Below are 12703 nucleotides of genomic sequence, written 5' to 3'. Positions count from 1 at the left end.
CTGAAATATTATTTACACTGCATATTCAAAGTAGAAAGCATTACATGTTCAGATGTCTTCCATTCCCATGTGCGTGCCAGCCGAGGATGTGTGTGTTTCCGAAAATGAGAGGTTGGGGGCAGTTTGTATCTCGGTAAGCAGCCTGATTCTGATTGCTAATGCTGTCATCCGTTTTCATGGAGTTTAGGTGTCAGCAAGGACAGACTCGGACCCGGTGCTTTACTTGCTCCTCTACCGGGTGTGTTAATGGGGCATTCGATAACTCGCCGCGCTCGTTTACCAACCGGAAAAGTAGCAGAGTAATTACTGTGGTATCCAGATGGAAGCCAGTTCTGATGAACTCCTCTAAAGGGAAACACTGTTGTAAGTGAAGGACAGGGAGACTCCATTTGCATCAACATGCCATGCCAGAACAAATGTACAGATCTGGAAATACCATGTTTCTTATGATTTTGGACAACTCCTTTACAACGTAGTAATTTTTCTTCTTGTAAGGCGGGGTAAACGCTTCACTTGGCATTTCCAGTTCTGAGCTCTCAGAGCGTATCACCTGCTCGCTGTAAAGGTGTCTGTACAGTACTTGGAAGAACAGCCCATTTCTCTTGGCCTCCTGCCGGAGTGCTCCTCTGTTTGGGTCAAGAAGGGTTCAGCTAATGGTTAAGTCTGGGAGCTGCTCCGTTCTGGGATGCAGCAGCCCTTGGGAATATGGCGGTTGCCTTCACAGCTCTGCCTGGGGTCCTGGCTGGCAGCGATGAGAAGAAACCATGGAAAGAGTTATAAAATGACCATTTGGAATGGGAGTTTCTTTCTGATCCTAGCTGGGGGGGATAACTCACGTCCTGGATAGTGAAGTTTATAATCCTATCCAATGTAATTGAGCATGTTCTAGTTATCCATTACCTAATCTTTAGTTAATCCTAATAGGTTTTGGCCTCAATGTTTTCTTGCGGCAGTGAGTTCTACAGATTAATTATGTTATATAAAAAGGCTTTTCCTTTCAATTCTACATTTGCAACTTTTAACTTAATTGAATGTTCACTGGCTCTTCTGTTGTGTGAGAAGGAATAAATAGTCCCTGGCCAATTCATTGTATTTATATTGTTAGTGTGTCCTCCTCTTCTTTCCAGCGTAAGCGCTAGCGTAAAAAGTTTAAAGCCTAGGAACAAGAATGGTCTAAAAGGACAAAAACTCAACAGGGATATTTTTTTTTATCATCAAATCTTGTTTGTTCGCAAAACTGAACATTTCTGATACGAATTTCTGCAGCTTCTAGTTGGAATAAGAAAATTGAGCTTCAAAGATTTACTGTCCCTTCTTCCTTAAGTTTATCAAAATAATGTACACAGAGTAATAACCTTCTGTGGTTATTGTAAACGTGTGTCAGAGGGAAAAATGACACTGTTAGTCTGATGTACACGAAGAGGCACATTATCTGGGGTTTTCTGAACCCATCTTCACTGTTTATTGCCTGCACCCGGTGGCTCTTGCTCCGATGTGGGAACTGGACTCCGTGCTCTCTCTGTGAAGCCAAGGGCCAGCTGCTGCGAGCACCTGTGGGCAACTGCTGCTGCCTGTGGTCTGAGACGGAAAATTCTCTCTTTCGTTTTGACGTTAAGTCTGCGACGTTATGTCAGTCTGTGCTTTTTAAGGACCCTCACTTTTCAAGAGTTCTGGCACAAGGAGCAACCATGGGTCTCTCTTTTCTTTAGGAATTTATAAGAGTCCCTATAATTACCTTTATAGCACCTGGGCTTGGATATAACAACTTGTAAGCAACCAGAGAGACAGAGAAGCAGTGGTGGAAGGTGGTCCGGGCTGGTTTGTCAGTGCCACTTGCTTTGTGCTGGAATCCAGTGAGAGATCCCAGGAGGAGATCAGTTAAGAGGAAAGCCCAGAGTTTCCAAATTCAGCTTTTAAAATCAGGCAACTTTTAATTACATAATCTGGAAGGATGTTGATATCGGCCAACAAGCAAGGACATCTAGCTTCTCAAAATCACCCAAACACCAAAAAACCCAAAACCACAGCATAGCAAGTACTGGATCTGAAAAAACTGGCCAGTTCCTGTGGGGCTGAATTTCCTACTATCAGTATTGTTGCAGATTTGGAGTTGAAAAATCAGTCCTCCCTGCTGGGATGTAGAACGCTACCAAATATATAGAACTCAGTTTGGTGGCTTTGCCTCATTCTGCTTGCTTTCGTCTGCATGTGAAAACAAAAGGCTTTGAAGGTTTGTAGGGACGAAATTGCCATTAAAACAGTTTTGGAATAAGGTAATTTTTGCTGTGACTCTGCTGAAAGCATGACCCAATGAACTGATACTCCAGCCTCCAGTGGGGTTTGTTTGTTTGTTTGTTTTTGTTTATTCTGAGTTTAAAAGCATTACATTAGGATGTTGATTACCTGTGTTCCTCTAGCTGTTGACAGTTAAGTGGCTAATAAGGCTTTCACTTAATTGCTAGTAGTGACCTCACCTGGAAAAGTTGTCTTGACTTTGAATTCAGTTGTGTAAGTCTTGGTTTACTTGTTCTTATTTTTATACCTGTAATGACAAATTATATCCTTTATGTACTCTGGCTGTGAAGGTATATTATGTCTGCTGGGGCGTGTGTGATGCTGCTGTGCTGTGGTGCATTATTGGTGCGTTTCTTTTTTGAAAATTGCCTCAAATCGCCATCTTCTCCTCAGTCCTGGAGGTTTTATTTGTGTATTTTGCTGTACCACAGAAGTTTCTGCAATGCCGCTTTCATTCATGGGTCGTACCATACTGCTGGCAGTCATCTTGAGAAGGATTTCTTGGCCCTTTGTAATTCACAGAGCCGCCTTTGCTCTGCAGATGTTTTGAAAGAGGAAATACGAAACCTGCATAGAAAATAGAGTACTGTGGAATGTGCCAGGAGAGGAAGAAAAGCTGCAAGTGCTGAAGAAACCTAATAAAGTTATTCCTGAGAACTCTTAATTTTTCATTTCCAGCAGTGTATCCATCCTGCTATTGTAGGGCCTGGGCATTGCATATGAGGTGTTGAAAATAGTGAATAAACCAGTTCAGTAGTTTAAACATTTTATTTATTTTAATTCAAGAACTTGACATTTTCATGTCTATTCAGTTGTGGTTTGTTTGGTTTTTTACTCGGTCTCATACCTCTCTAGGGCAGAAAAGTGACCGTTTTGTACTAAACTGTAAACTAATGTGCTTGTTTAAAATAAATTTCAAACATTTGGGCAAACTGGTGCAGTTTGGCTTTTTACCTGTATTTTCAGGTTACTTTTAGCTAAACGAAATTGTGTTGCAAGGACAGCTGGTATACATGTCCAGTTCAAACCATATTGGTCATTTTATGCTTAATTTTGAAAAGTACCAGGAACAGGTAAACTTTTACTCCATTACTCCGTTTCTTTCACTATTATCCCGTAACTTTATAAAATATTGGTGAATGTTTGCAGGAGTGAAGGAAAATATGTCAGTTTCTGACCAATTATTTGCACTTTACCGGTCTCTATACACACATGCTCCCTTAAACCTGAGCATCTCTTCTGGGGCCAGGACGGTGCCAGCCTCCCCTGGTGCTCCTGAATCTCTGCAGCTTCTGCCGGCACCCGCAGCGCCCCTGAGGAGGTGGGATGGGTGACTTGTTAAAAATACTGATTATCTACCTGCAGAAGTACTCCAAATCAGTAGATTTTAGATTTTTAGAAATCACTAAGATTTCTAAACCTGTAGGTAATGTTGTTTGAAGTTTGACACTGCAACCCGTTTCTCCAGGGAAACGTGTGTTTCGTTGCTGGCCTTGACCTTGCCTGGAAAACAGCGATGTTCCCCTGGGGAGCGTGGAGAACAGGCTGATCCCCTAAATGTCCTGAGGACAAATGCAGACATTGTCCCTGCTGGGGCAGGGCTAGGAGTGCTCTGTCCTTGCCACCCAAAGTTAACGCCTCTGCTGCCTTGTTTTAAGCAGGCGCAGGGTCTGATGCCTGCTGCAACCTGAGCAGGAGGGCACAAGAGCGTGCAGAAATCATCCAAAGGGGCTTTTGGGGAAACCTGCTGAGACGGTGCCACAGAGCGAGGGACTCGTGGGGCTGAGAATGGGAGGCTGCGCAGGGCTGGGGCGAGCCATCGATGCTCCTAAGCAGGATATCGGCCACTGCCCTCTGTCCTGCGCAGCCACAGCTGCTATGACCCTGCCACGTGCACTGGGGAACAGCCACCACCACACACACTTTCTTAACCTGCTTCCTTAGAGGATCAGACTGACAATCCACTTATAAAACCGAGTTTAAAAGAGTCTGTGTGGATCATCGCCTGCATCCCCCAGAAGCCGTTTGTGGCCCTGGGGAGGGTCGGGGTGGCCCAGCGCAGCCGGCACTGGTGGTACCCAGCGGGACCCACCCTTGTCCCCAGCATCACTCCAGCATTACTCCAGCACAGTGCTGGTGATGCTCCACCGGTGCTCTACCCGTACCCCAGCTGTACTCCAGCCTGGCATTTCTAGGTTCTTTAGTTGGGGACCCCACATCCAGGTCCCCAAAAAGTCTCCCTACATTATTTTCCAACCCTATGAGTCTGAGCTGTTCCCCGGCCAGATGAACCATCTGAGGGGACAGCCCTGACCCAGCCATCGGCCAGTGTGCCGTGCAGGATCCCGAGTGGGCAGGAGGGCACCCAGGGATGCTCAGCAGCGACGTGGGGCCAATGTGGGTGCCGCCAGGTCGGGGCCGTAGGATGCTCGGCGCTGGGCCTGCTCCCCAGCTGCCCCCACGGGCGGGCGAAAGTCCCCGTGCTGCCGTCCAGCAGGAACATATGTGTGTTTGGAGGCTCCCGCCCCTAAGCTGCTTTTATTAATTTGTAATCCCCTGCGAGCAGGAGGTAAAGGGATTCGGGGGATTAACGGGCTCACAGTAACAACCACAATTATCAGCTCCGGCTGCCTGGGACAAGCGGTGTGCACACGCACGGCACCGACACACACAAGCACACAGACCTGCGCCCGCACCCCTCTGCACACACGCAGACACTCCCGCGCACGCAGATGCACAAGCACCCACGGAAAAGAGCACGAGCATCCTGGGTACAGACAGAGGCGCACGCAGCCGCATGCACACCGCTACACGCACACCCACATGCGTGCACTGGCTGGCACACAGCCCCCTTGCACAAGCACACACGCAAACTGCACATGAACAAGTGCACACCCGTGCACGCACGCAGAACTACACACGCAGCCCTGTGCACGCTCACGCATCCCATGTGCACACGCTTGCTAGTGCATGTGCATGCCCCTGCACCCCATGTGCACATGCGTGCTCCTGCACACACGCCCACATGCAAATACACACACACACAGACATGCGTGTACTTGTCCGCCCAGTTCTCAATTAGTACAATTAACCTCCTCCAGCTGCAGGCACTGATTGCCATGGGTCAGACACGAGTCCCCACCGGCCCCCTCTCAGCGCTCATTAACTAATTAGTGGAGGAGGACGAACCCCCTCCCCGCTCCCCACGGGCGCCGTCGGGGCAGACCCGCAAAACGAAATTGGGGCGCGGGGCCGGGCGGGGGGAGGCCGGACGCGGGAGGAGGCTCCCCCCGACAGTGACTCCCCCCTCCCACCGGGGTCGCGGCTCGGTGCCCCCGCCGGGGGCTTTGCGGGGGCCGCGGGGGCGTTTAGCTCCCGAGGGCGGCGGCAGCAGCCTTGAACACACGCAGTGGGCGCAGCAGCCACGCGTGGGACGCGGGGGGGACAGGTCCCCGCCCCACTCCTCCCGCATCTCCCGCTGTTGTGATGCTAAAGAGCCCCGCGGCGAAGCGCGGCCCGGCCCGACGGCGCGGTGCCGCCCCCGCTCCGCCCCCCGCGCCGCTCCCTGCGCTCCCCTCCGCGCCGCTCCGCCACTCCTCCGCAGCCACCCGCGCACCTCGGACCGCGCCCGGCGCCCCCGCCGAGGCCGCGATGTTGCTGGAGCGGGTCCGCGCCGGCTCGGAGAAGGCAACGGAGCTCTGCCCCTTCCCGCGGAGCCCAGGTGAGGGGCGGGGCGCGTAAACCTCCGCGTACCTCCGCGGAGGCACCGGTGCCCGTTCCGCGCTCCCCGGAGCACCGTCGGGGTTGGCTGCAGGGGAGGGCGGGCGGCCCGACGGCACCGGTGGGTTCATCCCGGTCCGCCCTCGGTCCATCCCAGTCCATCCTGGTCCATCCCCGGTCCATCCCGCTCTCCCCACGCTCCCTCCCGTTCTCTTCTCCCGACATCAGAGCCCACCCCGCTGCCCCCCGCACCCCGTCGGCTCCGGTCCCGCTCCAGGCGCCCGTTTGGCTCTCGTCGGGTCTGTACCGGGGCTCCCTGTCCACTCCCGACGGGGAAACGCGGCTGCTGCCCCGGGTCCCCGCTCCAGCCCCGGCGGGAGCTCTGCCCGTTGCGGCGGAGCGGCCGCTCCTGCCCCGGGGTCCCGCCGCTCCCCGCACAACGAAGGCAGGGACGGGACGGGGAGTTTCTCCCCGCCGGTTGCCCCCCGAAGCCGAGAACCCCCCGCGCCACCCTGCCCCGCTCCCTCTCTGCTTTTCCTCCCTTCTGGAAAAGCTCCCATTTATTCATCCCCTAAATATTTTTTCCCTCCCGTTGAACGAACGGAGGCAGCGCTGTCGGGGCGGGGAGAACCGGATCGCGCTCCCCTGGGGAGTCCGGGGCACCGGGGGGGGGTCGGGGGGACAGGTCCCGCTGCGGAGCCGTCCCGGTTCCCTCCAGCACCGATCGCAGCCGACGGGAACCAAAAACCGAAAGGGCGGGGAGCGGGGCCGGGGGGGGCGAGGTGTCTCCGGGAGGGGACCGACCCTGCGAGCCGGTGCCCCTGGTCCTGTCCCGGGCTTGGCGTCCGGTTTGGTTTTTTTTTCCTGCTGCTTTTCCCGGCGGCTCCCCGTGGTCCGGACACCGCAGCTGCGGTAGTTGCGCGTTTGGCGCCGTTAATCAGGAGATGCTTTTGCTCTCGGGGTGGGGGGGGAAGGAGGCGACGCCGCCGCAGGCGAACCCTCGGTAAATGCCGTTTGCCCGCAGGACGCGAGGATCGTTGGTGGCCCCGCTGTCTGCGGCCGGATCCCGTCGAGGGGCGGCTCCCCGGGGCCGTGGCCGGGCCGGGAAGGGGCGGCGAGAGGTGGCGGGAGAGGGATTAAATACAGCGCTCAGCGCCGGCGTCGGCGGGGGAGGCTGGCACCTAAAAATAACCGGCTGTGGGGGTGAAATCCCCGGCGCCGCGGGGGCGGCAGCGGCTGGGGGTCTCGGGGCAACGGCCGCCGTGATTTGGGGTGGAGGGTGACGTAGGGGGAGCGCGGCCGTTCCGCACCCCGGGCCGGCAGAGGCAGCGACAGGGCTGGAAAGCGTCGGGGGCTGAGCCCGCGGCCCGCGGAAGATGCGCCGGTGCCCGCGGCCGGGTTGGGGGAGCGACGCGGCCCGCGGAGCCGCCATGCAGCGTAAGAGCCGCGGGCCGGGACCCGCCACGGGCTGGCGGGGCTGGGCCGGTTACTGGTGCCAGTGCCGGTGCCCAGGGCAGCCCGGAGCCGGGGCTGCCGCCTTCAGCGCTGCCGTTAGCGGGGTTTCTTGTTCGGATGCGGTGAATCGTTGAGGGGACGGTTATACCTCTAACGAAATCATCCCCTCCTCTACCCCTGCCCGCAGCTATGCATCGCCATATAGTTGTCTTTACTCATAGATACTCTCGTGTCTGTGCCTGTACAGCCGTGTCCACACGTCTCTGCCTGTACCGACACCAATACATCTATAGTTACAGATATTTATGTGCCTCTACATCCACATTTTTACCTACTTAGAGATATACACCGATACCGATGTATTTCTATATAGAAAAATCAATATCTACGCCTATCTGTACCTATCTATATATTTATGTCTACGTATCTGTACATTTTCGTTCTCTATCTACTGTATCTGTTTATTTTTATATCTCTATTTCTCTGTATCTGCAGCCTTAGATCACTTATTTCTGTATCATCTCTGTCGGTACATGCCGGGCGACAGAACAAGGTTCCTGCGTTTTATTTTCAGTGCAATTATAATAACTTTTGGCAGGTTCCCCCCGCTCCCCCCGCCCGGCTACCCCGCCGTTATTTGCAGGTGAATTTTGGAAGTGTAGGAAAAGGAAAAAGAGCCCGGAATAATTGAGATGCAGCTTTGCCGGCGGCCCGGCCCGGGGGTTAATTCCGTTCCCATCACTTCCCTCCTTGCTTTCCCCGCTGCCCCAGGCGCTTCTCCCGCTGTGCGCGGCCGGGGCGGGGGGGTCACTCAGCGACGCGGGGAGAGGCTCACACGGCGCAGCGCGAACGAATTTCAACGAATATATATTTTTTTTTTTTCGGGCCGTTCCCCGGGCCACCCCCGGGTCCGCCGTCGGGCGGCAGCAACCCCGGGGGTGGCGTGGCGAGCCGAGCCGGGCCGGACCGGGGGGTGGCGGCGACTGACGGGGGCTGCCTCCCCGCAGAGATCCCGCTGTGCGCCGGTTGCAACCAGCACATCGTGGACAGGTTCATCCTCAAGGTCTTGGACCGGCACTGGCACAGCAAGTGCCTGAAATGCTCCGACTGCCAGACGCAGCTGGCCGAGAAGTGCTTCAGCCGCGGGGACGGCGTCTACTGCAAGGAGGACTTCTTCAAGTGCGTGGGGACGGGACGGGGTGCGGGGAAGGGGTGCGGGGTGCGGGGGCGTCAGTACGGAGGGCAGCGTGGGGTTCAGCACCGCGGACAGCGGCGCGGCGGGGCCGGTTCAGCACCGCGGACAGCGCCGGGCCGAGCCCCCCGCCGCCACCGCCGGGCTCAGCGGCCGCCGCTTGTGTGTGTCCGTCCCCCGCCCCCCCCACCTTGCTCAGGCGCTTCGGGACGAAGTGTGCCGCCTGCCAGCAGGGCATCCCCCCGACCCAGGTGGTCCGTCGGGCCCAGGATTTCGTTTACCACCTGCACTGCTTCGCCTGCATCGTTTGCAAACGGCAGCTGGCCACCGGCGACGAGTTCTACCTCATGGAGGACAGCAGGCTGGTCTGCAAGGCAGACTACGAGACGGCCAAGCAGAGAGGTACCCCTTACCCCATCCCTCTCACCCCTCCGGGACTCCCTCACGCAGGGAGGGGGGTGGCTGGAGTGGGGACGGGGCTCCCACTCCTCGGTAGTAACTTCACCTCTAACTCGCACCGTGTCGGCAGAGGCTGAGTCCACGGCTAAAAGGCCCCGCACCACCATCACGGCCAAGCAGCTGGAAACCCTCAAAAACGCTTATAACAACTCGCCCAAACCGGCGCGGCACGTCCGGGAGCAGCTGTCGTCGGAGACGGGGTTGGACATGCGGGTGGTGCAGGTGAGACGGGGCAGGGTCTGCCTGGGGCGGGGGGCGGCGGGGAGGGGGCCGGCCCCGCAGAGAGGGAGCTGCCCGGCGTGCCCCGCTTGCAGGTCTGGTTCCAGAACCGCAGGGCCAAGGAGAAAAGGCTGAAGAAGGACGCGGGGAGGCAGAGGTGGGGTCAGTACTTCAGGAACATGAAGCGGTCCCGGGGGACCTCCAAATCCGACAAGGACAGCATCCAGGAGGAGGGGCCGGACAGCGATGCCGAGGTCTCCTTCACAGGTCGGTCCCCGGCGCCGAGCACGTTTCTTCCCCTCCCTGCAAAGCTGCTGTCCGTGCCTGGGCTCCTTCCTCCCCCTCGGTGCTACCTTCAGCATTTTCAGACATAATATAATGAGTGAAAACAAGCGCCCGAGAGATGCAGAGCTGCGGGATTTACCGCGGTGCGGGCGCGGCTGCCCGGGCCTGGCAGGGCTGGGGCAGGGGGAACGGGACTGAACCCAGCAGCGAGGGGCTGCCGGGGAGGGGGAACCGTGGGGAAAACTCCGCTCCGGGGGGGCTGTGTCCGGGGGGGCTGTGTCGGGCCCCAAAAGGAGCAGGGAGAGCTCCTCGGGCAGGGGCTGCGATGGTGGAGCCACTGCTCGTACACAGCCTTTTCAAGGGGCTCTTGGAAATACAAAACCAAAGAGTCCGGTATCACCGAACGTTTCTGTGGGGAAAAGTGTGTTGAATTAGTTTTCATCCTCTTCAGGGCTGGTTTTGTTTGCACAGTTGCTGGTTATGACTCCTCTCCCAGCTCTGTGGGAGTTGTCCCCTCTCCTCTGTGCTATAGGGGGAGATCGCTGCGTGTCAGGGTTCTGTGTTGGAGGGTCCCATTTTTGGAGCAGAGATTTCTGTTCGTAAACCCAGGGCCGTAGCTACACAGCATAACCCCATCCCGCACACTCCAGAGCCCCAGCTGGAGGAGCAGGATGCGGCCCCGTGCCGGTGGGGGCACTTGTGCCTGCAGCGCTGCGTGGGGATGGGGCCCCACTCCAGCCCAGAGCTGCCCCAGGGCCCAGTGGTCTCTGCCGGCGCTGTCTGGTCTGTGCTGCAGCAGTGTCCAAATGTCCCTCTGCGCGTGTGCAACGTTTCTAGGAAAACAGGAGAGAAGCCAAAATGCAAAACTCCGTGCACATATTTACTCAGCCGTGTGTCCATAACGCATGTATGTTTGTACACACATGGCTTTGCATCTCAGCTTCTCTCCCGTGCTCCTAAAAACTGTTTGGTTTTCAATTTCGTTTATGCACACTGTACATCGGCATCATTAAATATGAATATACTATAAATAATAACTAAAAATGTTGAACAATTATTGATAGCTTGATGCCACAAACAGGTTTGTATCCCAGGCAACAGGGCAGCTCTCACTGTCCGTAAAGCCCCTAACGAATGCAAACAATTTTTGCTGGTAACTTAAAAAATATTGTTCTTTTTTTGAAAACGTTTTTAGGTTGTACAGGTACATTTCATTAGCCTGTTCCTCAGCAGAAAAATACTGCTGACATTTAATAGTTATTCTGAGCAGTGGAGAGTGTTTTCTTGCATCGGTGAGTGTCCAGGTAGCTCCTAAAAATTATAACAAAATTCAAGATAAACTTCAAAGCCAAATAGAAATGCAGGACAAAAGCTGGAAAGACATCAGACTTACATTTCCCTTTAAAGGATTATTTTAAAATCACAGTCTTATATTCTAATATGTACTTTTCTTGCATATTTTAAAAATCCAAAATGTATCAGATGTTTTTATTTAAAAAAAAAAAATCTCATGGCCTTCTGTGAAGACCTGTCAACAAGGATGGGAATAACAAGGAATTACAAGTGGCAAATGCATGGCCGCTCAGCTCCCATCCATCTAATCTCTTTATAGCCAGAGCTTGCAGGAGTCCCCATGCAGCCGCTGCCAGCCGTGGCCATTGCTCTCCCAGTAAAACCAGTCCCTTTCTCTTTCAGATGAACCCTCTATGTCTGAAATGAGCCACTCCAATGGGATTTACAGCAACCTTAACGAAGCGTCCCCTGCTCTGGGGAGACAGGCTGGGACCAACGGGAGCTTTGCTCTGGATCACAGTGGCATCCCAGCTCAGGACCAGTACCACGACCTGCGATCTAACAGCCCCTACGGGATACCCCAGTCACCGGCTTCCTTGCAAGCGCTGCCTGGCCACCAGCCTTTGATCTCCAGCTTGGTTTACCCAGATAATGGCTTGGGCATCATGGGACAAAGCGGACAAGGGGTGCCCCAGTCCATGAGGGTCCTGGCCGGCAACGGACCCAGCTCCGACCTCTCCACTGGCAGCAGTGGGGGATACCCGGATTTCCCCGCCAGCCCAGCCTCTTGGCTGGATGAAGTTGACCACGCTCAATTTTGATATAGGATCCACCACCGTGCAGTGGGAAGGGAAAGGACTCGGTGCTGTTAAACGTCATCTACTCCTGGAAATGGCGGGGGGACAAACTGTGACTGCTGAGCAGGGCAGCAAAGCGTGATGACACGGAGAGAGCGGACGCACTTTCGGAGGGTGGCCCAGTGGCGGGTCGGCAGAGGACGGTGGGCAGAGGCAGTCGCACCGCCGTGATACAGAGCGTCCAAACGAAAGTGTTTGTTGTGTCTTTACTAAACACCAAGACTCGTGCTTTACAGATTTGATATGAGGTATTTTGCTTTCTGTTGTCGGTGCATTCTCCAAAGCAAGGACTTGCTTCATCACCCATCCACGCCGAAACCTTTTTAAGAGAAAATAAAGTCCTCATCCACGGTGAAAGGTGTGACAATGTCTATATTTCTATAGGAGAGATGTTAATAGTGAATCACTTCAGAAATCCATGGTAGAAAACTTCTCTGTTCTTCCAGCAGATTTTTTAAAAAGCGCTCCGATGCGGTATGTTTTGTTTTATTTTGAATTCACGTTCACTTTTCTAAAACGAAATGCTCTTTAACATGCCAATCATTTATCAACAACCCTTTTCCTTTGTAAAATGAAAATCATATATTAATTCTGCTTCTCATCTTTTTAATTTGTAGATTGCTAGTTTTATTCTTCCACATAAGCATTAAACCGTGAATCGATGTATTTATCACCGAATAACTACACTTTTATCACGAGGTCAAGGGGTGATTTTTCTTGACCCAAGAGCGGCTCTGGATTGTGAATCTTCTGCTTTTCTTTCCAATTCCTTTGCAACAGTTTTATGGCAAAGTGTCTCAAAAATCGCCCTGATGTCTTGTTGCCAAATACCTTCTCGGGGTGGGGGGGGGTGTCTCTGGGCAGGGGGGTTTCGGCTGCTTTGGTTCCAGCCGTTCTCCAGGCAGCGCCAGGAGCGCGTCGATGCGAG

General features: G+C 54.4%; 1 protein-coding gene across 1 annotated transcript; it reads left to right on the top strand.

The window, feature by feature from the left end:
- The first annotated feature begins 5946 nt into the window (after positions 1–5946).
- On the top strand, positions 5947–11739 carry LHX3 (LIM homeobox 3). Its single transcript, XM_086763896.1, has 6 exons — positions 5947–6016; positions 8478–8649; positions 8862–9064; positions 9192–9343; positions 9436–9607; positions 11321–11739. Exons 1-6 carry the CDS (start codon positions 5947–5949, stop codon positions 11737–11739), a joined length of 1188 nt encoding a protein of 395 aa, XP_086620022.1.
- Positions 11740–12703: the final 964 nt, after the last annotated feature.

Source organism: Chlamydotis macqueenii, chromosome 20, assembly GCF_036417535.1.
Source record: "Chlamydotis macqueenii isolate bChlMac1 chromosome 20, bChlMac1.mat, whole genome shotgun sequence".
Classification (NCBI taxonomy): domain Eukaryota; kingdom Metazoa; phylum Chordata; class Aves; order Otidiformes; family Otididae; genus Chlamydotis; species Chlamydotis macqueenii.
The sequence above is the reverse complement of the archived record's forward strand: the minus strand, read 5'-3'. Positions and strand labels throughout refer to the sequence as shown.

Bases quoted from the DNA above. Each gene is read 5' to 3' on its own strand.
- LHX3 (XM_086763896.1), top strand. From the start codon at position 5,947: ATGTTGCTGGAGCGGGTCCGCGCCGGCTCGGAGAAGGCAACGGAGCTC. The intron at 8,650-8,861 runs GTGCGTGGGGAC...CACCTTGCTCAG, and splicing joins TGCAAGGAGGACTTCTTCAA to GCGCTTCGGGACGAAGTGTG. The intron at 9,065-9,191 runs GTACCCCTTACC...CCGTGTCGGCAG, and splicing joins CGAGACGGCCAAGCAGAGAG to AGGCTGAGTCCACGGCTAAA.